At 38.0% G+C, this 26,046-nt stretch overlaps 1 protein-coding gene across 1 annotated transcript in view; it reads right to left on the bottom strand.

Moving 5' to 3' along the window:
* Positions 1–26,046, bottom strand: part of VAV3 (vav guanine nucleotide exchange factor 3) — a 390,869-nt gene that overhangs the window by 182,578 nt on the left and 182,245 nt on the right. The window contains exons 7-15 of the mRNA XM_060139483.1: positions 24,836–24,904; positions 22,256–22,359; positions 20,855–20,954; positions 16,854–16,949; positions 12,739–12,807; positions 11,011–11,097; positions 8,002–8,087; positions 6,358–6,490; positions 5,854–5,963 (exon numbers count right to left, since the gene is read on the bottom strand). Of these exons, the coding sequence (XP_059995466.1) occupies positions 5,854–5,963; positions 6,358–6,490; positions 8,002–8,087; positions 11,011–11,097; positions 12,739–12,807; positions 16,854–16,949; positions 20,855–20,954; positions 22,256–22,359; positions 24,836–24,904 (854 nt within the window). The remainder of the gene's footprint in view (positions 1–5,853; positions 5,964–6,357; positions 6,491–8,001; positions 8,088–11,010; positions 11,098–12,738; positions 12,808–16,853; positions 16,950–20,854; positions 20,955–22,255; positions 22,360–24,835; positions 24,905–26,046) is intronic.

Here is a 26,046-nt window from a genome sequence, read left to right as displayed (position 1 = left end):
GCTATAAACACTAAACTTGGATAATTTTTGTCTGGCCATATAATTGCAGTTGTGAGAGAATACTAGGGAAGTGAGGTTACTCATTTAGCATAGTGGTCAGGAGAGATCTCTCTCACAAAGTGATATTTAAAGTCAAGATCAGTAGGATAAAGAACCAGCTACCCAAGGAGCAAGAGGAAAGACCATCTGGTAAGGAAAGCTCACGGTTGAATGCCTGAGGCCTGTGCATATTCTCCAAAAACTGAAATGCACTCAATCTAACTACGGCAAACAGGTGTGTGATGTGGCTGAAGAGATGGGTGGGATAAAACCATGCAGGGCCTTCTGAGGTCCTGGTAAGAATTTTGATATTATATGGAGTGCAGTAAATAGCCAACAAAGGGTCTTAAGTAGGGCAGGACACAGCAGATCACCCTGGATGCTTCTGGAAGAATGGAGGGGGCAGGGAATGCAGAAGCTAATCAGAGATGTGGAAGGCTTAAACCAGGGAGGTGAGGGTGAAGATTACAAGCAAGTGGTCAGATTTAATCTGCAGAGATTAGTGAGAAACTGATTCCATGTGGAGGGAAAAGGCAAATCTTGGCCCTCCATCTAATTACACTTGAATAGATGGGATTGGGAGGAAGAGACTATTTTCATAGAAATATCAAGAGTTCAGTCTTGAAATAAAATCCACTATATATTAACTGAACGCTATTATATTTAGAAGCTACAGTAATTAAATTCAATTGCAATAGCTCCCTCAGTGCTATATAGCCAGGGCTTCCAACAGAGTCTGGCAACAAAGCAAATGCTTAGTAAATATTGGGAGAATAAATGCAATTTCCTCTGATAATTACCCTTCTGGTATTCAGAATCTCTGAGAAATACCTTTAGATTAAAACAAATTATATTGGATAAAATATAATTTTATATTTTAAATGTGAAAAACATACTCTTTGCTTTCATATTCAAACTCCAGGAGGCGAATTCCAAGAAAACGTTCTTATCTAGTGGAGCCTGAGTCTACGGAGAATGCTTTGAAACATTGTTCTGTTTGACCTCTGATTATTTAAATTTTTCTTTTTAATTCTGTGGCATGTGTGCTTTCTATGGTGAGTGACCTCAAATTCCTTCTGGAAGTAAATGGGGAATAAATTAGAAAGCTACACTGTGGCTCAGATGAAACGTGATTTGTGAAGTTTCATGGCTGCATTCCCGCCCCTGCCTCACCCCACTTGGAGAGCGCTTCTTTTCAGGGGTTCATCCTAGGGAACGAAGCTCAGGGGCTGCCCCTCCAGATGACAAGGCAGCCTGGTCCCAGAGCCCCTCCCCAGCTCCAGAATTTCCATACCCCCTTTTCCTTGTCTTCTCCCCACTCCCACTAGTCTTAGCAGCTAACAATATATGCTGGGCTCGTATTTTAGCAGACGTTAATGGTCTCTATGCTATTTTTCCTTAGGTAAGCCATGTGGCACTGTTCCTGGCGTGTGGCACACAGTGAAGAAATCTTGGTGTGGTAATAATGGTATATGCATCTTCAAGGGGGCTTTCTTTATTCAAGGGAGTAAATATAAAATGTTAGAATTTCAAGAATTGGGTGAAGTCAGTCAGAAGAAATTCCAGGCAGAAGGGCCTTTCAGTTCCCTTCAATAAATACTACAGAGGCTGGTTCAAAACCTGCCACTTGCTACCATACGCAATGCTTTTCTGCCCCTGTTCTACTTTTTCTTTCTCTAACTTTTCCTTTTAAAAATCTTATTATTCTATTACTCAATCTCTTTATTTTACCCAACTCTGACTTATTTCTAGAAAACTTAAGGACACTGTCTGATCCTCCAGGTCCTAGTCACAGTGAAAAAAAGAAACCTGATTTCAGTTTTCGATAACAGGGTTTGAGTCCAGGTGCTTATTTTAGCACCTTCCTGGTTAAAAAAATTGCTGGGAACTAAGATCCTGAACTCTATTGTAAATGTTATAGCACTGAACTTGTACAAATGTGCTGAAATACTCCTGCCATTGCTAGTTTCCTGAGCTATAAAATGGGTATGACGTGTTTATCAATTTAAATCTAACAGGAGAAAACATTAAAAACACTTGATTTAAGGGATTTGGGGGAAACACATCCATAGCTTCCTAACAATATTTTGAACATTGCTATGGGCAACGTTCACATCCACACTTTCCAACATCATTATGAAAACTAGCCTAAGCTACTAAAATAACATTTGCCATCCTATTTCACAGATAACTAAATGGAATTGTGGGAAACAGGGACAAAAAGCCCTTTTGAAAATAAATAAGAATAAATGATGTGTATCAATTAGGCTTTTAAAGATATAAATATATTATTTAGAGTGGGATCCCCAGAACTATAGCTCTTGAACATTATTTGGCTCAAAGACTGTTCAAACAACCTCAGAGCAATCAGTCCTGCTACCACTTCTTCTCACAGGGACAAAAGAAAAGAAGACATCCTTCTTCCTCCCCTATCCAAGTGGGTCACTGCTGCTTTTCTCTCTTCCGGAGGTTTGCCAAGTTTATGTGATCCAATGCAGATAATGCTGGAAGTGGCTATGGCCAACGAAGGTCAGAGAATAGGGCTACTGAGTGGGGATGGGGGTGTGCTTGGGAAGGACAGAGGCTGAGATTTAGGTCACCTCTGGGGAGATTTGAGTTTACCGGATACTTACTGTTTATTGGTATTCATGCTTTTCTATGGTCCATTATAATAGTCTAAATTAAGAGCAGTATTCTAAACTCCTTAAAGGTGATTTGCAAGTTTTTTAAAATAAAAGTGATCCAACCGTCCTATAAACAGCAGAATTGCCATCTTCTGTAAATAGAACTGGCAAGCATTTCGTCAGTCTTAAAATATCACCTCCCTTGATTTCCTGCCCCTCTACCACCAATGCCTCCCTTTCCTTTTCAAAGGTCCTTAAAGCGACACTCCAGAATGCTCTAGGGGGACCTACAGGGCCCCTGTTAATGCCAAAGAGACTGGAAGAAGCTGGTCTGTGGCGAGACACAAGGCTTACTGTTTATCATGTATTGTCATGAATGCTGCAGGATTTCTCAGTCTTCTTTTTCTCTATGGCTTATAGACTAAGAGTACTTGAACTTTAAATAGTGGATAAAATAGCAAAATTTGAGCCATAGGCAAAGTCTTAAGCTTCAGGACTTAGATTATTCTACTTTCCTGAGCACAAGACAAGCAAGACCTGTCTCACAAAGCTGGAAGCAGGACTTTCCTGCGTAACAAGCTTCAAAAGAGAAAGGAGGAAATAAAATAATGGGATATTCTGATGCGCGAATAAAATCCGACTTTTATTTTGCCTAATTTTAATTTACATGCCATACATGGCATAATCCCTGCTTCAAGAAGCCCTCAACTTTGACTTTGAGCAATTCTCAAAAAAGGGTACTTCCACCCTCTCACCATCTGCATGGGCAAGTCAGTGGAACTCTAAAATACAAACAGAGTTTAATGGATGTTTAATTACATTGTTGAGGTGCTTGGATAAGGCTCAAAGATGAAGAACCCCACCCAGTTTCCCTGTGTGTGGTACAGCCATCTTTCCTGTGACGGAACAATTTAAAGCTACCCATACTCTTCCCTTATGTATATACCTATAAGGCAGCGACTGATAGTTGCATACAGCTACCCATTTCTCCTTTCTCCCATAATAGGAGAACCTTGATTCGTAGCCAAGCATATTCCTGCCCAGAATGAAGATGGCATTTCTTGGCTCCCTTGTCAGATGTGGCCACATGACTAAGTTCTGGTCAGTATTATGTAACAGAAGTTGTAGCATTTCTGCAAAGAATCCTTAAAAATGAGGATCACCTTCTGCTGCCTAGAATGTAGATTATATAGCTAGAGCTCCAGCAGCTATCTCGGACAACATGTGACCAACCTTGAGGACAGAAGCCATGCTGACAATGGCAGAGCAGGAAGATCTGAGCCTGGGTTCCTGGCAATACCCCAGAGAGCCCAACCCACCCCTTGTCTACCTACCCCAGATTCTCTTCCATGAAAAAGAGATACAAGCATCCATTTTGTTGAGTCTCTTGCATCCAGAGTTTAGCTGTTTGATTTATGGCAAGTGAACAGAATATTAAGTGATGCGCCTATCAATACAGTCCAAGGAGCCCACCTACTCTGGACAACAAATTTAACTTCCCTCCTCTGCAGAAATTCCTTCACTCATGTAAGGATCATATGAACAGAACCCGTAAGAAAATACCAGCCCGGCATCCTTCCCACAAGAGCAAAGGTGTGAGATCAGCTCTGCCTTTGCATATTATCAGCAACCCCAGCATCCTGTCACTCCAATCCCAACTGCTCAAGTCCAAATATTGCCTATCACTTGAAACCTCACTACAACAGCACACTAGGTTTATGATGTAGCCCACAATTCATCAGAGACTGGGTGGGCGGAGGTCACCGACTTCCTCACTTGTGACCCAAACCAAAAAGGTCCCTGTAAAATAGCCATTTTATGGATGCATACAACTACTAAGGTCTTTTAATTATTATAATCAATAACAATAAATTTTAAAAACTACAATAGTATACTGGAAGATGTCCTCTGAATTTATAAGTCCCTATAGGTATATTAGGATCCTAAATACAAAACAATATTAATAATAGTGATAACAACAGATACCTCTTACAATTCAATACCATATCATTGCTGTTGTACTATCTGGCCACCATTCTGCATGACACATATATCTGGAATTCAAAATATCATTATCCCTGTTTTAGAGGAGGAAACTGAGGCTCTGAGAGGTTAAACAAATTGGCTAAGACTACGCAGCCAGTCCATGGCAGGGGTTATTGCTGAACCCAGAATTGTCTATAAGCTTAAAACTATTTTAGCTGCACAATCGTATGTCTCAAAGTGTTAGAGAAAATAATCGAAGGAAAATCTCTATTTTTCTCCCCTCAGAACTACAATAAAATATTCTAATCCTATTTCCATTTTATATTAACATGAGCATTTCCAAAAACAAAACAAAGGAGAAAGCAAACAAAAAATCTGATAGAATTTGTCTGCAAAAGGTAAATAATGCTAGAATACATACAAAGCAAATCACAGAAGTGTTTTTTCTTAATTTCACCTTTTGCTAACAGTTTCAATTTCAGGGTGACCTATATGCTTCCATAACAAGGGTCATTATACACTTTTTAATCCATGAACCTCAAAACTGAAAAGAAACTCCTATAATGACATGTCCTTGTGTAATCACGTCTCTGTATGCATTCCTTTTTGAACACGTCTGATTTATTTCCCACCTCTTTGTTGAGTTTCCACTTTAATAAAAGGAAAAAACACTGAGAGAAGTCAAGCCCTGAAAGCATTCATTGAATACGCCAAGCAATTTACCCAGAATTCAAACAATAAATGAGTTAAAAACAAACAGGAGGAACAAATCAATCTTTCTATTAAAAATAAGATATTTGCATGTATGTATGTACGTGTGTGTGTGTGTTTGGGAGTATTTCTACTTAATTTAAAGATATATATAAAACATGGCAATTACATTAAAAGTTTATCATTAGAATAATTAATATTTTCGGGGGCTGCTAAAAGCTAAAGAATTAAAATATGCCCATGAGAAGAAAGTCAAACAGAAGGTTAGAGCTCCCTCTTTCTTTTTCTTGAAGAAATTCACCAAAACATCTCTCCCAGGAGACCAAAGTTATCAAGCTGACAGCCTCGTAGCATAGCACTCATGCTCAGAGCAAAGTGGTTTCACAGCCTCTGTACACATGCTACAAATATTACAGTATGTTTATTGGTAGTTCATTGTTCATAAGAAACTGATGCAGTAGAAAAAAGCACTTTTAAAAGTAGAAATACTCACAAAGCCATTTCAAACTGTTCCAGCCACTTTTTCTTTAAATCTTTTGTTTTGCAATAAAATTCTAACCCATTTTGTCCTTGGATATGGATGAGGTAGAAGCCATAAGACCACTGTTAAAATTAATATTCCTCAGGTTAATAGGTATCATTGATTAATAACATCATGTTTCCAAATTCACTAACACACCACCATAATCATCCACAAACCACCCATAACATTATCATCAGACAAACTGTGAACAATCAAGACTACTGTAGTCAACTTCATATCTAGAACAATTGCTATGCCAAGTGCATTTTGCTGCCTTGATCATTAGGGCATTAGAGGGGATCAGTATCACCTGTGGCACTGTCCAATTATTTCTCACAAAGGCCTGCTTCTAATTAATCTCTAGAAACAAAAACACCTGGATGGATAAGCGGCCTCTCACATTAATGTATTAGCATACTTTCCTTGAATAGTCAAAGTTATGAGTAAATTAGTTATTCATTTCCAAGAATTTACCTTTTTATTTTCCTTATCAGTTGTAGGATTGTTGGCTATTTTGTACTGCTGAAGATCTATTATTTCCTTCATTTCATAGTTATCACCTTTCCTTTTACATACAATCACTGCCAAATCAAATAAGAAGATATGCCTGAGAGAGAGAGAGAGAGATTTATTTAAACGGTTTGGAAGCATGTGTATTAATTCTTCTCAGATAAAATTTAATTTATCCAGTGAGTTAAAGACAAAGGTAGTGTGCACATTGAAAGAATGAACTGTGTGTCCTGGAACTGCCCTTTACTAAATGAATCACCCTGCTGTGCCTCAGTTTTCACAGTTAAAAAATAGGCAAAATTATAATGAGAACAATATGCACAATGCAGAGTTACTGTCAGGAACAATGAAGCCCTAAAGTGTTGTTCGTGAGCTAGTACTTTCTTTCTTCCAGTTTAAAAGCTAAACATTGATGGAATAATATTAATGACAACAATAGCAGTTAACTTCTACTGATGTTACTAGGAGACAGACAGATTGTCTTGAGAAGCGTTCACCCCTTCCACAAAGATGACTCAATTTAAATCCCCAGGACCATCTCCTGAGGTACGTATTATTATCATATTCATTTTACTTGGGAGGAAGCTGAGGCTCAGGGAAGTTAGATAATTTTCCCAGGGTTACACTGGGATGCACAGCAGGATTCACTCTTGGGTCGACCTGTGGAACCTGCGCTTTTACCCTGTATGTTGCTCCTTGTGACTTAATGGACAACCTAAAACACAAATTGAATGGTACCTGACCCAAGTGTAAGCTAGAGAAATTATGGTTAAATTTACATGTTGATATTTCTCTTCTATCTTACTAAAAGCAAATGTAATTGGGGGAATAAAACAGACCTTATAATCCTATCATCCAATACCAATATTTGTATCTTTTCGAAAACTCTCAGTGATTAACATGCATACATTTTTTTAAAACAATAATAATGAGACATTCACGTAGCTCTATTACTTGCATCACTTTCAAAGCCTTTTTTCCGGGAGAGGCTAAAAGGATGTGTGTCTCCAGGGAGCTACCTTTAGAGCCTGGGTATCAAGGTGGAAGCAAGAGCTGATGCTGCCCCCTACTGGTTGACTTTCTAGTTTCCAAAGTTTCCAGAAAATGGTCATTTCAACTAAATAAATCAGTTTACCACATAATTAGCTCAACTAATCTTTAAGGACTGCACCTACAAATTTCCCTCGAGAAAATCTCACTAAATGGCCTTCACTTGGACTTCCTTAGGACATGTTGTACCGTTTTTAGTTCTTTTAAAATGCATACCAAAAAATAAAATTAAATTAAACAATTGTGTTTTTATAGTAGTTGTCTATTATTGCTTTATTGCTACTCTCATCTTAATGTGTACTTTTTTTACTCTAGCTGACATTCTATATTTGTCTATTCCTTCTTAAGAACTCAAACTTAGGCAAATCAACAGATACCAGAACAAAGAGGGGAATACCTAACATATCTATATGAGAAATTAAAAAACCACAGATCGATCTGACCCCTTGTTTTTATTCCTTTATTTCACTCCTTTGTCCTGGAGGAACTGTTTTTAAGATTTTCGCAATCTCCTGATCCTAATAACTTATTTTGAAAATAAGTACCGATCCTTCTCACCTTTCTTGTTTTGTATGCTTGTCTAGAGTGGTTATTCGAATTTCACCATCTCCCTGAGGTCGTCCAAAAAGCAAAACTGGTTGGTTCTAAAATATAAAATGTGCATCTCAGTTTTTCATAATCACATAAAAACAGAAATTAACATTACTGAGGATATTTGCTAGGCACAACTATCTTATCACAACTTTTATCATTTTACCTTTTAACACACTTATTCTAAAAAGCTCAGGTCTGTACGATACACTTTAAAAACAGCCTGTCCTTGGTCATCCCAGGAGGCATACTGAAGACATTAACTGATTTTACTTACACCTCTAACGGAGAAGTTAGCTACCAAAGGAGAGAATTAATTGGAAAAATGCAAATCACGAGGAAGTTACAACAACTAATATTTACTGAGCATCCACTGTGTGCTAGCCACTAGGCACAGGACAAAACGGCATAGACTCTGCCCTCATGAAACATACTGCTCAGTGGGGGGAACAAATAGTCACAGAAGAATATAATTACAACCACGTGGTTGCCGTGATGGAAGAGCAGAGGAAGCATGCGTATCTGGGGGACCTAATTTGGTCTAGGGAGTCAAGGATGGCTTCCCTGAGCTAAGATCTTAAGAATGAAAATTTCTGACTGGATGATTAAAAATAATGAGTCATTTCCCCAGAGACAGAAAATAAAAAGTTTTAAGTATTTATGAACACCTACTCTACAAGGTGCTAAAGGAAAAGGAACTGACTGAAAATATCACTAACATCTATGAAATTACGTTCTAATAAAACAAGATATGTAATGAATTAACTGTACTACAAGAAAGTATAAAAATAAATGTTTCTTATCTGTATTTTTTGCAGAAACAGAAAACGCCATCCTAAAACCCATATGGAATTGCAAGGGACCCTTAATAGGTAAAACGATCATAAAAAAGAACAGAGCTGGGATCTCACACTTCCTGATTTCAAAACTTATTACAAAACTATGGTAATCCAAACAGTGTAGAAATGGCATAAACACAGACTTCTAAACCAATGTAATACAACAGAACATCCAGAAATAAGCCTTCACATATATGGTCAAATGATTTTTGACAAGAGTGCCAAGACCAATTCAGTGGGGGATAGGAGAGCCTTTTTAACAAAGGGTGCTGGGGAAACTGGATATGCACAGGCAGAAGAATGAAGTTGGACCCTTACCTTATACTGTTTCCAAAAATTAACTCAAAATGGATCAAAGAGTTAAAACTACAAAACTTTCAGAAGAAAACATAGGGGAAAAGGTTTATGACATTGGATTCAGTAATGATTTTTTAGATAGGACACCAAAAGCACAGGCAACAAAAGAAAAGATCGATAAGGTGGACTTCATCAAAATTTAGAATTTTGCACAAATAACACTATTAACAGAGTGAAAAGGCAACTCACAGAATGGTAGAAAATATTTGCAAACAAAAATGTGGTAAGTATTGATATCCAATAATTCATAAAGACAGAAAGTAGAACGGTGGTTGCCAGGGGCTGGGAGGAAGGGGGAATGAAGAGTTAGTGTTTAGTAGGTGGAGAGCTTCAGTCTTGCAAGATGAAAAGAGTTCTGGAGATGGATGGTGGTGTCAGCTGCACAATATGAATGTATCTAACATCACAAAACTGTACACTTAAAAATGGCAAATTTAATGTTTTATATATATTTTACCACAATATAAAAAAAAATACAGCTGTCCAGGCAATGTGCTATGGAATTACAAAGAGAAGGAATCAGGGATCCTTTCAGATGAGGGAAAGAATTTTTTTTAAATTGGACCTTGAAGAAATTTGATAGGAAATAATGAAAAAAGATATTCTAGGCTTTGACAAGATTATAATCAAAGGCAGAACTATAAACGCAACTATGTGAAGAGGTAACCAGAGGCTACTGTGATTGGAAAGGTGGCAGATGAGGTCCTGAAAAGGGGAAGTAGCTGTATGTGTGGAAAGAAAGACAGACCAAAGACGTTTCAGAGGAAGAAGCAATAAAATTGCTCTACCAAGAAAAGCATCTTAAATCTATTCATTTATCTGTTTTCTCTCCCCACAGCTTTATCCAAGCCTCCATCATCTCTCTTGAAACGACCTCAATGATTTTCTGACTGGTCTGCCTGATGAAAGGGTTTTCATGACACTTAAATCAGACTGTGAAACCCTCTGGTAAGAACCGTTCACTAGCTTCCTACTGCAATCACTACAAAATCCCAACTCAGCACCTTGCCCTCCAAGGCTGTGGTGTGTAGTTCTCCTGCCCCCCACTCCCCCACTTCAGAGCCCACCCTTCTTCCTTTCACTCTCAATTTCCAGCCTCTCTTGTCTTGCTGCTCCTTGAACAGCCCTGGCTCTTTCCCATTTCAGGGCATCTCACTTGCTATGGCTTCTGCCGGGAATCTTCTCTCTGCAGACCTTTGTGCCACTGGCTTCTTCTCATCCTTCAGGTTCAGGTGACAAATGTCTCAGAAGGACTTTTTCTGAGCACCTTATCTAAACTAGGACTCCCCTCACTATCCTCTGTTGCAGCAACCTGTTCACAGCATTCATCTCAATAGAGAGAACATTTTTAGACTCTTTTTACTGTCTCCTCAACCATGAGAACATGTTGTTCATAGTTACAGCCCCGGCCCCAAGCAAAACGTCTGGCACACAGCAGTCACCCAGTAAATATACATAAAATGAATAAATTAACGGGACTCCACCATGGTTACGTATGGGGGTGAGGGAAGGAAAAGAAAAAAAAATATGGGACTGCTGCAGGGAGAGGCATCACAGTGTGATTAAAGTGACAGGGACAAGCAATGGCAGAAAGTCCCTGGACGATGATGTATCACAGGTGCCACTGAACGTTCATCCCCGTGGATGCTGCCAAACAGAAGTCGGAAAAAACCTAGAACAACAGAAACTTGAAGGTAAACTATTTTTTTTTCAAAAACAACTGCTAGAACATCCCCCAATTTGTGGGTTAGGGGAGCTGGATGGAATGATAATTACACACCAAATTTTCTATAGATAGCTGAAATTGTTTAATTTCACGAAGGGTCTCATTATCTCTTTTCACTTCATTCACATATTGTGCCAAGTCCTAAAGAATAAAGAGAAGGGGAGAAAAAGAAGGCAAGATAAGATTAGACAAGAGATGAGCACTGTTTGAAAGAAAACATCATTAATTTCATTAATAGTCGAAAGTTACCACTATAACTTTTCAATGACAATAAAATGAATACCTAATCGAAGCTGCATCTCAAAAGCAATTTAAAACTGTCTGGAGTACAGCTGGGAAGACTGAAGCCTTGTCATTTACCACACCCCTGAGAAGAGTAAGGATCAAACACAGAAACAAACAAAATATGCTGCCATGCAGAGCAACAAAAAGGAAACCAGGTCGGGAGCGTGTAAATTTCTAAACACTGACCTTGAGAGAATCACACTTGAACTTGGGTTAGAATAAGGGCAATCATGAAGGATTAGCCCGGAGAAGAAAGTAACTAAAAGTTAGACAATGAATCTAGCAGGGCTGTTGTCTGCATCCAGTTAAGCATCTCAGTTCCTGAGAGGGTTCAGTCAGGGAAGCCAGGTCAATTTCAAAGAGTTAATAAAGGGAAGTGAAGGAGAGGAGAGAAACCAGGGAGCGTGAAAATGAACTAAAGGGCACAAACAATGCTGGCCCTGTTTCTCCGTGTGCCTTCACCTATTTTAAAATGTCTTTTCTCAAATTTGAGGAAACATTAGCTAATCTTTCCATACTGTAACTAGCTATTTTTATGACATGTGCTCCAGATTTTTCCTGTTTTCTGGGTTTTCTTTTTTCCCTACCCTCTTATATTTATCTGCAACAGCAGGAACAGAACTCAGGCAAAAGCAGTTCCTAACTTTGTTCTAAATGAAAGCCCGACTTTTCATAGGATATATCTATAAACGATTTCTTTAAAAAGATTGGAAACTTGGTATGATTTTTTTTTATAATAATAAATAATGATGGGCTGTTTCCTGACAGGGTACTAAAGTCAGCTAAACACAGAGCTAACACTGAAACTGGCACAAGGACACAGAGAAGTAATTATGCACTGCTCTGGGCAGAGTCACATTGGCATTTTGTTTTGACAACAAATATTTGTGTATGTTTTAAGCTAGGGACAAATACTATTTCTTTCAAAAAGTCCGGCAGAGCGTGGAAATCGGGGTTTTACCGATTCCCCAATATGTTCAAAAAGCCTGCCTTCACCTACTTCTAGTGCTTGATTTTCAGATTTACCTGAAATAGAAACCCAGACTGATCACTTGTACTGGTGCACAGCATCCAAAAAGGTAAACCTGGCTGACATCCTCACTTGAGAAAAATAAGTCACACCAATGTTCTGAAGTCATCAGCTAAACTGCTGCTTGCACAAGCCAATAGGTTTCTACTAGCAACCATAAAAAGAATGTGAAACAAAACCATTCTATTAAATCATTCCTGGTAGTTATGGAAATTGTCATACTTTCATAAATACTGAAAGTTATTTTAATATACCTCTTGGTTTTATGCTTTTGTCCAACAATTAAATCCATGCAAGGATACTGATTTCAGTTAAAAATATCCAGCTCTCCCCTCCAAAAACAAACCTATGCAAATACTTCTAATAACACCTATTAGCGTATCATACCTATGTATTAACAGTTTATATTCTATTGTTTTTAGGCAAGAATTAGAAATACAAACAAGTTAATGCTGCATCCGTCTAACCTTCATCGCATCAAGAGCCAGCTTCAAATTTGCCTTCTCCATAGGATCAGTGGTATGTTTGACCAGCTCCTATTTGGAAGATATATTTTAGTACTACTTCCATCAAATTAAAACCAACACATAAGAAAACATTTTACAAATAAACCATTTTTATCATTATTCTCACCATAATGTGATAAATCTGATTTAACTAGGCTCTGTTTTCATCAAAAATTTCAAACTGTAAGAAGACCAAATAGATATCAAAAGGACATGAGACAATGGTCAGAAAGGTTTTCCTTTCAACGTTGAACGTGAATTCTATCCCCCACCATCACATTGACACTCTTGCCAGATGTTAAGAAAGATTCCCCTCCTTGACAACTGAACTGATACTTTTTTCTTTTTTGGCTGTGCCACATGGCACGTGGAACCTTAGTTCCCCGACCAGGGATCGAACCCGCGCCCCCTGCATTGGAAGCGTGGAGTCTTACCCACTGGGCCACCAGGGAAGTCCCTGAACTGATACTTTTCACTTGTCATCAAACTTGGCTTCTCTATGGCTTTGGATTCTGACAACTCCATCTCTCCTTTGGACTCAGGGACATCAGGCTCTTCTGTTTGTTGCTGTTATTTTTGTTAGTTCATCTTAAATGTTGCCTATTCATTTGTCTTTCATACCTTCTTCTTTCTTTGCACCTTAGAAATGAGTTATTATTCCCTAGATTTTCACCTTAGTCTTCTGTTATCCTTACATTACATACTCTGTGAATTCTATCACAACCATTGCCATAACATCGCCTATCACCTAATGTGACAGTCACCCTCAAATGAATGTGCTCAACCCAGAATTCACGCCTGAGTCCCAGACTCATATGTCCTATTAAATTGTTCTACCTGGGTTTCTCGCAAGCCCCTGAAATACAGCACGTCCACACTTCATGCACCTTCACCCGCACCCCTACTCTTGTTCCTGTTTATGTTTTACTGAATGAGGGCACCTCCATCACTTAAGCCAAAACCTCAAAGGTGCCCCTGACTCCTCCCTCTCTCTCACTATGTTCTGTTTGTGTTAACTTTGACCCTTCCCCTTGAAACCTCCTCTACTGGCACTACCTCGGTTCAAGTCCCTGCTCTCTTTCAAATGGGTGACTGTAATAGGCTTCTGATTCATCTTCTGACTTGCAGTCTTTCCTTGCTACAATCTAGTCCCTCGATTGACATCAGAGTTAAATCTCTAAATGTAAATCAGACCCTGTTACTTAGACTTCTGGGAGGTTCACAAAAGCTTCAGGTTGTCACGCATACCTCGTAGATGCTTCATGATCTGAAATCTGCAAACCTCTCCCAACTTCTCTCTCCACTTCCTCTCAGACAACCTATGCCCTACTTCTACTAAGTTAACTGCAATTCTCAAAATAATGTTCTAATATCTGATCCCATTAGGCATGATGTTTTCTCTCCTGGAAAGCCCTTGCTCTCTGATCCACCTGTCAAACCGTCATTCTTCCTTCAAAGCCCAACTCAAGAAACATTCCTCTGTGAAGCTTGTTATGACAGAGGCCTCTTCTCAAGCCATAATTAACTAAGTCTTTATTTGTACCACTTCTGTACCTTCTGCATACTTATCACGTCGTATTGTACTTGGCAGATTACATTTCATTTTCCCCAATAAAACAGTGGACTTTATCAGTGTGAGGGGGGCTGTTTTACATTGTTGAGAGACTCACACTGTATGCAGCTCATGGGATCCATTCAAAAATCTTTGCTGAGGGGCTTCCCTGGTGGCGCAGTGGTTAAGAATCCACCTGCCAATGCAGGGGACACAGGTTTGAGCCTTGGTCCGGGAAGATCCCACGTGCCGCGGAGCAACTAAGCCCGTGCGCCACAACTACTGAGCCTGCGCTCTAGAGCCCGAGTGCCACAATTACTGAAGCCCGAGTGCCTAGAGCCCATGCTCCACAACAAGAGAAGCCACTGCAATGAGAAGCCTGCGCACTGCAATGAAGAGTAGCCGCAACTAGAGAAAGCCCGCGTGCAACAAGGAAGACCCAATGCAGCCTAAAATAAATAAATTAAAAAACAAAATCTTTGCTGAATTCAATACCAGTAGTGTTTCTAGTTGTAAACAGAACCTACAGATATCAAATCTGTTAAGTATAATAAACTTGTCAGAGTGATACTCTTTTGTTTCTATTTTTACTTTTCCTCTATTAAATAATAACAGTATTCTCAAAGTTTCAAACCCCCCACTATAAAATATTTTAATTTTATAAATCCGTGATTTCAAATCATAAGGCATTTCAAAAATGATTTACCCACTAAAATACAGTAGTAAGTAGAAAATATTCAAATTCATACCATATTTATTTAACACATTTCTAAACAGTAGACAAATTAATTCTACTCTACACTATTTTGAAATGGAAAAACATTTCTAGAATTTTTATCTAAGTGTGGTATCCCAGATAAAACTTTTCCTATTTTAGAAAATCATCATGGAACTAAATATACTTTTGAAATTTAAAATATCAAACAACCCAAGAGAAATGAGCAGAAAAAGTTCACTGACTTTCCAAAAGGTAAGGTCATATTTTATAAGTCTGCTTAAAATCTTTTTTTTTAAACATCTTTATTGGAGTATAATTGCTTTACAATGTTGTGTTAGTTTCTGCTGTATAACAAAGTGAATCAGCTATATGCATACATATATCCCCATATCCCCTCCCTCTTGCGTCTCCCTCCCACCCTCCCTATCCCATCCCTTTAGGTGGTCACGAAGCAGGGAGCTGATCTCCCTGTGCGATGCAGCTGCTTCCTACAGCTATCTATTTTATATTTGGTAGTGTATATATGTCCATGCCACTCTCTCACTTCGTCCCAGCTTACCCTTCCCCCTTGCCATGTCGTCAAGTCCATTCTCTACGTCTGCATCCTTATTCCTGTCCTGCCCCTAGGTTCGTCAGACCTTTTTTTTTTTTTTTAGATTCCATATGTATGTGTTAGCATACGGTATTTGTTTTTTCTCTTTCTTACTTCACTCTGTATGACAGACTCTAGGTCCATCCACCTCACTACAAATAACTCAATTTCTTTTTATGGCTGAGTAATGAAGAAAATAGATATTTCTTGAAAACTGCAACTTTTAAACTCTTCAATCAATATTTGACTATACTAAAGTTACAAGATAAATTATTATCTTCTTTTGGACATGTTTTTAGTTTCATGATATCTCAGAAATTGACTGCCTAAGTCTTCCTTATTATTTTTTCATAAAATGCAATTTGATTAAGTTGCTTTGAGTTTAGGTCTCATAAATGTTTTAACGCATTTGTAAGGAATAATCAGGGTTTGAATTTTTCTGATTTCTCAGTAGAAAATAGAAATGACTAATAATTTTGCAGTTACAGTTCAAGAAATTTAATATACAAGATGTATAAAGCACAGCAAACTCAGAATTATATTTCACATACAGGTAGTAGATCTTTTTAAATGGCATTTCACAAGCATCAGCAAAGCTGATAGACTAATACAGAAAGACATTTCTTTGGAGCAGAACTAATGAGTCTCCTGGTACAGCTATCAAGTTAAATTTATAAGACTCTCCACCCTCATTAGAAGACTAACCGTGGAAACCATAAGCTTTGGGGTTATAACAAGAATCACTTCAAAATAAATGCAGTCTTATTATAATTTACTATAGCGGAAAGTAACACAGAGTGTGACACAATTCTCTTTCGTTTATGGTTATAAGGCACAAATTCTAACACAATTAACCTGTCAAAATTCAAGTGTATTGCAACACTGAGATTCTAATAAATGATTACTGCTAATGACAGGAGACTTGGTTGAAGGGATATTTGTATTTGTTTTGCCTTGTTTTTAAATTTTTTAATTTTTTTGGAGCCAGTTCTGTTTGAAGAACTCAAAATGTGACTGTGTGAAAGATACAGAATTATCTTTGCTTAAAAGGAAGAAAAAGTTTCCAGCTGTTCTGTTATTTCCCACTTAGCTATCCTCATAATTGAAAACTGTAAGGGGATAGGGCTCCAAACATAAAGTTTCTGCAGCTTAGTTGATGCTTCATTAACATTGTGTTGAATTAATGAATAAACAAACAGTTTTAAATTACATACCTGAAGGAGAAGGTGATACTTTAAAACACGCTGCATAGGAACCACAAGCAAATCTCGAAGAGTAAATTTCCCATTATTTGCTCTTTTAGAACATTCCTAAAGAAATTTTTTTTTAAATTGAACTGTTTTAGTTTTAGCAAAAGGAGTCATAATACAAACATTAAAGGATGCAAACGCCATAAGCAAAACTGCTATTATACAATAAATATTTTGCTATTTTCCTTAACAATCCTTCTTTCTTAAAACTAGGAAGTATCGTCAGTTAAAAACCAAAAGAAACAAACAAAACTTGTAGCATTTCAACTCTAAATATGTAGAATAAATATGTAGAACTATTTTACACATGAAAATTATTTTCTCTAGTGGTCCTCCGGCATTTTCCCCTCACTTACCACTTAACCTTTCACCAGTCTCCCCAAGCAGGCCTGTAGACCAGGCATCAAGAACAAGCCCCATTAATTAAACCCACTATGTTCCCTCCCCACCATCATGCCTTGGTTCATTCGGTTCTCTCCAACTGCCATGTGCTTGGACTAGTTCCCAGCAAAATTCATCATCCTCTTGAAGAACTATACTTCAAGGCTGTTAGTAATAGTCCCAATCAAAATTGTGCTGTCTCTCTGTGCCTTGTGGGTCTCTTAATTATTGTTGTATATGTATAATATCTTCCCCAATATATTATGTCTTTTATACCTCTTGAGAATCTAGTATTTACTGACTAAACATTTGTTGTAATGAATGAAATGGAATGATTGACTCCCAAAATTTGCTAAAGTATAAACCCACTACAGGATTCAAAGTTTTCAAAGCCTCAGATTTTATTTTTTTAATCTCACAATCTCCTTTCTTACAAGTTTATCAAAAAATAGCATTGACGGGTTCACTCTATTGACATTAACTAAGACTCTGAGGAAAGTACTTTGGATTTGCAGTGTCAGAGCCTGAATTTAAATCAAGTTTTGCAATTCTTGTCTGTGTGACCTTGAACAAATTGCTTTTCTGATATTACTGTGTCTCAAATATTCATGGTATCATCCAAAAAAAACAATAAGGTGTCATAAAGATATTTTTATTTGTGAGCAACCTAAGTCCAAAATCCTCAGACAATTACATAACCAAGACCAAGGAATTTTCCAGTTCATGGAAGAGGTTGTATTCAAGAAAATACTCTTTAGTTTCCCTTTTCCCCACACTTAGCTTTTCCAGCACATGGAAGGATATATTATATTATCAGAAGCTATAGAAACAAACACCATTAGCTCCAATGACCATATTGAGTTAATGAGTGCTTGACTACAGCTTTCAAACAAGAACTGGTGACACATCCTGACATGTTAGCTCACATCTTGTCAATTGCTGGGGTTCACTGGACAGATAACTATTTTAAATGATTTCTTGCTTCCACAGATTATAGCGAGTTCTGGATCATGGGTCTCAAATAGGAGGTCAAACTGTTAATATTATTGTAATGAATGGGTCTCATCTTCCCAGCTGCATTTTAAGTTCCTTGGAAATTGAGGTTGTATCTTACACTTCTTATGTTATGCCATCTTAACATAGTGTTAAGAACAGAAATGTTATACATTTAAAATTTCCTTTGTTATGTTATGGAAGTCAGTGTAAAACTGTTGGGGAAAAAAATTATTTCAAGTTCTAAGTTATAAGCTCAGGAAGTAAAGAAACTAACAGCGCTGGCATTAGCTACAATTAGGGGGCCGAGACTGAAGTGTAAAATGCTTATTAGTATTGAAAGCAAATGAAGGGTAGAAATGATCCTTCCAAACATCCAGTCAAGTGCTTAGCCTCAACTCCAATTCTAAGTGAAAAGAAAAGAAAATGTAATAGGGATGAGCCAGCTTAGAGAACAAGGTAAAGAGACTCTATTACCCTTCACCCCATGTTACTTTGGTTCTACAGTAGGGGTGAAAAAAAGACAAAAATCATCAAGAATAAAAATAACCACAAAAAGAAGACATGAAGGAGGCAGAGAGAAACCTAGTATAAGGCAGCTTTCCCTCCATCATGCTGGGACTTGCAGAAGACAGTTCCAGCAAAGACTATTTGTTGAGGGCTTATAGTAAGTATCTGGTTAAATACTTCCAAATCAGACCCACGGTTAACACAACCAGCATCACCTCACCCTGAGCCTTTCAAACTCAGTCTGAGGTTCTCTCTTTCCCTAAGACTTACAGTGACTACAGAAACTATAGAGTATGCTCACTGGGCAGGATTTTGACAGTGAGTCTGAAAGAAGGGAGAGTAACACGCATATAATGCTGAGAATATAATGCAGGTTTGATAGACCACTTTCTGACTCCTCTCTTGAACCAGAATTATATATCTTTATTAAAAAAAAAACTGCCTAAATGGTAGCTCTATTAGGAAGTCGTTGTGTACGTTGTTAACTTTTATCTTACCATCGTGTTTTAATTTGAGTCAAGGTGGCTTATAGTTCTAGACTTACGAGGCTCTGCTCTCCAAAGAGGAGCAGGGGCCCTTTAGGCTAACAAGGCTGTAAGGATGTCACTTAGTGGTGACTCAAACCATCTCCAGCCATAAGATCCGCATCATCAAGGGACTGTGAGAGGTAAGAAAGAAGGATCCATGATATAGAATTAGTACAGTTACTTGGTAGTCTGTTGATGTGCAAATTTTCTCACCAATAGCTCCCCTTTGTGGCAATTATTTTATTAAATCAGACCAGATACGCTAAACAGTGAAGGGGTTCTGACTTGCAAATCATCTACCTCTTCTTCTCTGTTCATCACCTGACCTCACTGCTAAACCCAACAAAGAGCAGCAAGGAAGATATGAGAGAGCCAACCAAGCCACACACAGAAGAGTTGACTATACATCTCCACCTGAAATTTAAGAAGATCCATACATATGGATAATATATTTGAGATGACAATTCATATAACATATAAATAATCGTTTTTCAAAAGATTTTTGAAAGTGCAAACTCTTCTTGTGTGTGTGTGTGGGGAAAGATGTACCAAAAAAATAAATGACCTAACACAGTTTCCAGACTTACTTTCCATTGTTACCATGTGCTCTATTCATACTAACCTACTTGCCATTTCTCAAACTTGCCTGATCCTTCTGGTCAAGACATACCAATTCTTCCAGAATGCCCTACATGGACTCTCATCTATCAAGACTCACCTCATTCTTCAGTGACCTAACTCAAATGCTCCCTCTTCAGGTAAATCTTCCACAGTCTAACTATACTGAAGTGATCACTCAGTCCTACTCATGGAGCCCTGACTACGAGTGCTTATCACATACTACTTAATCTCATCATATGTGTGCCTGTCTTGCCTTCTTATGGGCAATATCCATGCCCTTTTTTATTATTATTTTTATTATTATTATTTTTTAACATCTTTATTGGGGTATAATTGCTTTACAATGGTGTGTTAGTTTCTGCTTTATAACAAAGTGAATCAGTTATACATATTCCATGCCCTTTTTATACGTTTTCCCCTAAATATCTTTTGGCCGTGTTATGCAGCATGTGGGATCTTATTTCCCTGACCAGGGATCGAACCCACGCCCCCTACACTGGAAGCACAGAGTCTTACCACTGGACCTCCAGGGAAGTCCCAATATCTTATATTTTTAGTAAACAGTTTACATCTACATACATATTATCTCACATACATCTTACTCATCCTGTACCTTTTACTACCCTGGGCAAATTACTCATGATCTCTCTGAACATTGGCTTTCTTAACCATAAGATAAAAAAATTAATTGTATGTATCTCACAAAGTCATGAGGATCTAATGAGATAAGCCATGTAAAAAAGCCATAAATCTTCTATCTTACTACTGTTATTATTACTGCCACATTATTATTTTATAGAGCTATATATTAAAAAATTTTATGAAATTACACTTAGAATTCATAGAAATTTGCTGTTGCATAGATCATGAAAAGAATATGTTGGTTTTAGTTTATTTTACTCTGTCATATACACACAAAAAATAAACAGGCACCTCTAATTTCAGTTTGACATCTTCTTTTGTCTTAGAAATGTAGTCTAAACTGGAGATGGCCAACTCCACTCCACTGCAGTACTGCCCATAAATAACCAACCTGAAAGGAAAAGAGAGAGAGGAAAAAATCTGAGGACAAAAAGGCAAGAATAAAGTGGAAGAGGAAATTCACCTATTTAAAACCACAATTAGGCATAACCAAAGCAAATCTCACTCGTCCTGCACCTCTTACTTTCCAGGTAACCCTGGGCAGAGTACTCATAATTTCTCTGAACCTCAGCTTTCTTGTTTCCTTTTAAGACACACCACACATACAGTTATAGAATGAAAGTCACTCATATTTACAGTATTAAAAATGACTATTTTTAATTTCCAAATTTGAATGGGATTGATTCCATGCATGTTTTTATAGCAGGTAGATTTTACAAACTGGCTTAATGACTGTTAATATTGTTTGAGTGCATATAATAATCAAAAACAAAATTAAAAACTTCTCTTCAAGTTTCTATTAGAGATCAACTTTTACACTGTTCACGCTCACTCAGGAACAGTTTTATTTTCTACTACTGTTTCACTGTAATCACTACTTACAACTCTACTCATTAATAAACCTCCTACTCCCTCCCCCGTTTTAATTAAGAAAAATACATTATCTGAAAAGTGGGAATGAGAGGGCTGAGCTGTGCTGGCTAGGAGATAACTTATATTGCATGGGGTCTGAGCCTGCTTCAGGAAGGGTATCTCTGGGGTAATACCGATTTTTGCAAAGAGCCCGGTTAATTTATTGTTTCTTTTAGCCCTCTACTGGAAAACAAAAAAACTACTACATTAATATTTATCTAATGTTGATGTAAGCAATTAATTAGCTACTTCTTAGTACTAGGAACTATAGTGCTTGATTTTAAAAGAGAGCGTTATATTTTAAGCAAAATTCCTGAGTACTTCTAATTTATGTGAATTGTTCAGAAGATTTTTTTCAAACTCAGAAAGGGAAACTGACGTTGGCTGTGAATGTAATACTCCAAAATACAGAATTATAAGGTATTAGAGTTGGAAAAAGCACTACGTACCAGATAATCTACCCCTAACATTTACAGATGGAAAAAAGGAGGCTCAGAGAGTTAAAATGACTTCCTAAAGTCTACAGGACTCAAGAGTGACAGAAACTGCACCTTCTGGTTTTCAATGCAAAAGTCTGAACCCTTCTTTTTTTCTTTTTTTTTTTCCCTGATACACATATAGAGGTCAACCACTACCCAGAAATTAACTGTCCCATGTTCTAATTACTGCCCAGACAGTATCTTAATGAACGATAGTAATAGCTACTTATGAGCAATTTTAATACGAACCCTCACTATAATTACAAACTTATAGCCACAAAATTTAAAATCCAAAAGTTACCTTTCCTTGTAGTTAATGAAAACTTGATACAAGTTCTGGTCGTTTTTATTTACAATGGAATCATGAATCTCTTGCATTAGGTTCCGATGAACTTTTACAAGTTCCTTAGAAAAGAAAACAGTGGCAAAGCAAATTAGGAATCAGAACCAAAAAAATCACCTGGACCCCAGCATCCCTATTGCTGCCAGACTTGCCATTCAAGGATATGCTGAATACCCTCAATATATAAACCTGCTACCATCAGTAAAGAGGAAAAAAAGGAGGGGAAAGAAGAGAAAAGAGAGAAGGGGGAGGGGAGAGAGAGAGGGGGAGAAAGACAGGCCATGTTCACAGAAAATAGCAATTTCAGATCTGACTGTGGAAAAAGAAATTCTCTCTCTAGTTATTAAAGGGTAATTTATTCCTTGTATAAAAATATGTACAGTTCAGTTTCATCTTATAATCACTTTAAATTTTTAAATAAAACTATCCAAGTGCTTAATATTTTACTGACAGGATAAAGTAATGATTCATGTCCTCGAGACATAAAAATGTAGATTTGTACTTTGGTCAATTAGTGGTGTCCTGGAGCTAAACTAACAATAATCAGACTAAATTACTTGAAACCAGCCAACTAATGTCATAAATAAGCAGCAAATAAATTGTAGTAGGCAGTTTACTAGGGCAACTCAAAAGATAGAATTTCACATTTTTCCTGATAAGCAAGTAATTTTCGGTCAGACAGTAAAATACATGTCACAGCCAGGAAATGAGGAGATCCGAATCAAGGTGCCAATTCTCCCAGGATCTCTTCCCGTGTACCTTGGAGCACACATTGATACAGGGCATGCCCTTCCTTAGGAGGTGCTAAGTGAAACATGAATATGTTGGCCCTGTCACTTTTCTGAGGAGCATGGAAAAGCTATTAGAATAAGGACTGTCAAATGCGTTCTAAGTTACGGTGAGCGTATTTAGGTGGTTTAAGATCCTCATCTTCCTAAAATGTGTGGTTTGTTTTATGCTAAATATTCATTTGATATTGGCATCTTTTTCTTCCTTCTACGTTACAAATCAATAAGAATGTCTTCATTTGGCCAAAATCAGGAACAAGGACAACATGCCATAGCTAAACTGGTGCAAAGCAACACTAAATATAAAGGAATCAAAATATTAGAGACTTTACAGGTGATACAAGCAAGCCGGTTCATAAAAGCTTATATACTGTATATAAGAGCTACATATTAAAACTGAGGGACTACCCTGGTGGTCTAGTGGGTAAGACTCTGCACTCCAAATGCAGGGGGCCCGGTTCTGACCCCTGGTCGAGGAACTAGAGCCCACATACATGCCGCAACTAGAAGTCCGCATGCTGCAACGAAGGTCCCGTGTGCCGCAACAAAGGTCCCGTGTGCCGCAACGAAGACCCAGCACAGCCAAAATAAATAAATTAAATAAATAAATAAATAAATATTAAAGGAAAAAAAAAAGAAAAACTGAGGCCAGTTCTAGAGGTCTAAGAACTTGAATCTTGTCTAGCAAGACCTTACATGGTATTGCATTTGGCTTGCCTCTATGCTTTTGGGTACATATCCTTTTAGGACTGTCAGATAATAAGGTACCCTGAAATTTGAAATGTTATGTAAATGTGAAGAAAAGCTCCTCACATCTTACCATTAAAATAGACTGTTATATCGGGCTTCCCTGGTGGCGCAGTGGTTAAGAACCTGCCTGTCAATGCAGGGGACACAGGTTCGAGCCCTGGTCCAGGAAGATCAGGGGACACAGGTTTGAGCCCTGGTCCAGGAAGATCCCACATGTTGCGGAGCAACTAAGCCCATGTGCCACAACTACTGAGCCTGCGCTCTAGAGCCTGCGCTCTAGAGCCTGCAAGCCACAACTACTGAGCCCATGTGCCACAAGTACTGAAGCCCATGTGCCTAGAGCCCGTGCTCCACAACAAGAGAAGCCACCACAATGAGAAGCCTGGACACCGCAACGAAGAGTAGCCCCCGCTCGACGCAAATAGAGAAGGCCCACGCAGCAAAAATAAACCCAACACAACCAAAAATAAATAAATAAATAAATTTATTTAAAAAATAAAAGACTGTTATATCATAAAGAAGCAGTGTATTTCAGAAATGGGAGTTTAGGCTGATGCAACCAGAAGAAGAAAACACCAAAAAGCAGAGGACAAGGAAGTGTAGGAATGGAGGGAAGTGAAGAAGACAGATGGAGCCAGGACAGTGTCTGTAAGATGGGGTTGGGGGGCTGAAAGAACAATAGAGCAGGGAGTGGGGCAGAAGGGGATTCCCACAAGAGAAAGAGACCATAACACCAGGGATTAACTGAGACTACCTTGTTGTGTTAAGGTTAAGTATAATACATCAACCTTATCCTTTTGCGTTCAGCATACATTCTGACTTTTGCTTGACAATATGACTTACTAGTTATTTCCAGAAAATAAGACTATAAAAACTCAGGAGACAGAAAATTGGGTTAAAATTCTTTAAAAATACAATAGAATGTTCAAATAGGGACCCAATAAGAAAAGAGGATTTTATAGAAGTGTACCACAATTTTAGCTAGCATGTTTTTACTTACAGGAATGTTGATGAATACTGAATCAAATTCAGCTGCTGTCAGAAATCTTTTTAATGGTGCCATGAAATACTACCAGGAGAGAAGAGAGGGGTAATAATTAAGCACAACTTATCCTAATCTATATAATAGTTTTTCATCAATGAGCAATAAATATTACTGAAGTTAATCAGTATTATGAATACCAAGAAAAAAACAGAAACTATTTTCTCTACCGTAAAGATTCTGTATTTGAACAGAGATATGAAGACATAAATACAAGTTAATACATTTAAAATATAAAATAAAAGATTTGGGCTATAAATCCTTCTGAAAGTAAGAAAAAAAGAAGAGAGAACACCACTGGCCGAACTGGCAAAAAATGGCAACCTTCTGCAGATATGTTTGAGGACTAATTCAAAATATCCCTCAAATGCTCTGTGAAGATTCTAGATCCCTGAGACCAATAATTTGCATATACAATTTATGGATCATTCCCCTTCATTCTTTGAGAATTTTAGTTCCTGGCCTACCATATCTCTGTCCATTACTACTCCCATCTTCAGTTTTGGTCGTATCAGTATCTGTGCAGATGGTCCTTCCAATAGCCTGGCCTGTCGGTTCCCTGAACTCCAATAATCTGTGCCCTATCCTAGCTCAGGTCCTCCTGTGGTCATAGTCCAAGACCCCGTCATTACCAACAACTGCATATGCTCCACAGAATTAAGTTGAAGCAAGCAAGTCTCTGACCTCTACCCTCCTACCTTTACAGCTCATTTCTCCAAGGACTTCTCCAACCCACTGGGTCTGCCAATCCCCTGACCATCTCACATCCCTCATGTCCTCACTTCCCTTTTTACCCAGTTTACATTCCACGAGCCATCATCAGAATCACTGCCCTACAAGTACCCTTACCCTCTCTTCTTTCATTCTGGAAAAATGAAAACCCTGGTTAAATCTAGCTTGCCATATATTTTGTGCCTATACCTAAGAAGTTAAACAGAAGCTACACTGATAGCTAATTAAAAATATAATCACAAAACCCAAATGAGCCTGTAATGCTACATTATCCTAGTACATTTACCCTCTCGTTCTCCTAAACAACTCTTCCATGCCTTCATCTCTCTTTTTAAACTTCCGAAACTTTCTCCTGGTTCTCATTCTCCTAGCCTCCAAATGTGGAAGTCACCAGAGGTGACCTCAAACCTCTTCTCTATCAACATCCATTCCCTTGG

The sequence above is a fragment of the Lagenorhynchus albirostris genome, chromosome 2 (assembly GCF_949774975.1).
Source record: "Lagenorhynchus albirostris chromosome 2, mLagAlb1.1, whole genome shotgun sequence".
NCBI lineage: Eukaryota > Metazoa > Chordata > Mammalia > Artiodactyla > Delphinidae > Lagenorhynchus > Lagenorhynchus albirostris.
Note: the sequence above shows the minus strand (reverse complement) of the source record. Positions and strands in the feature narration are given on the sequence as shown.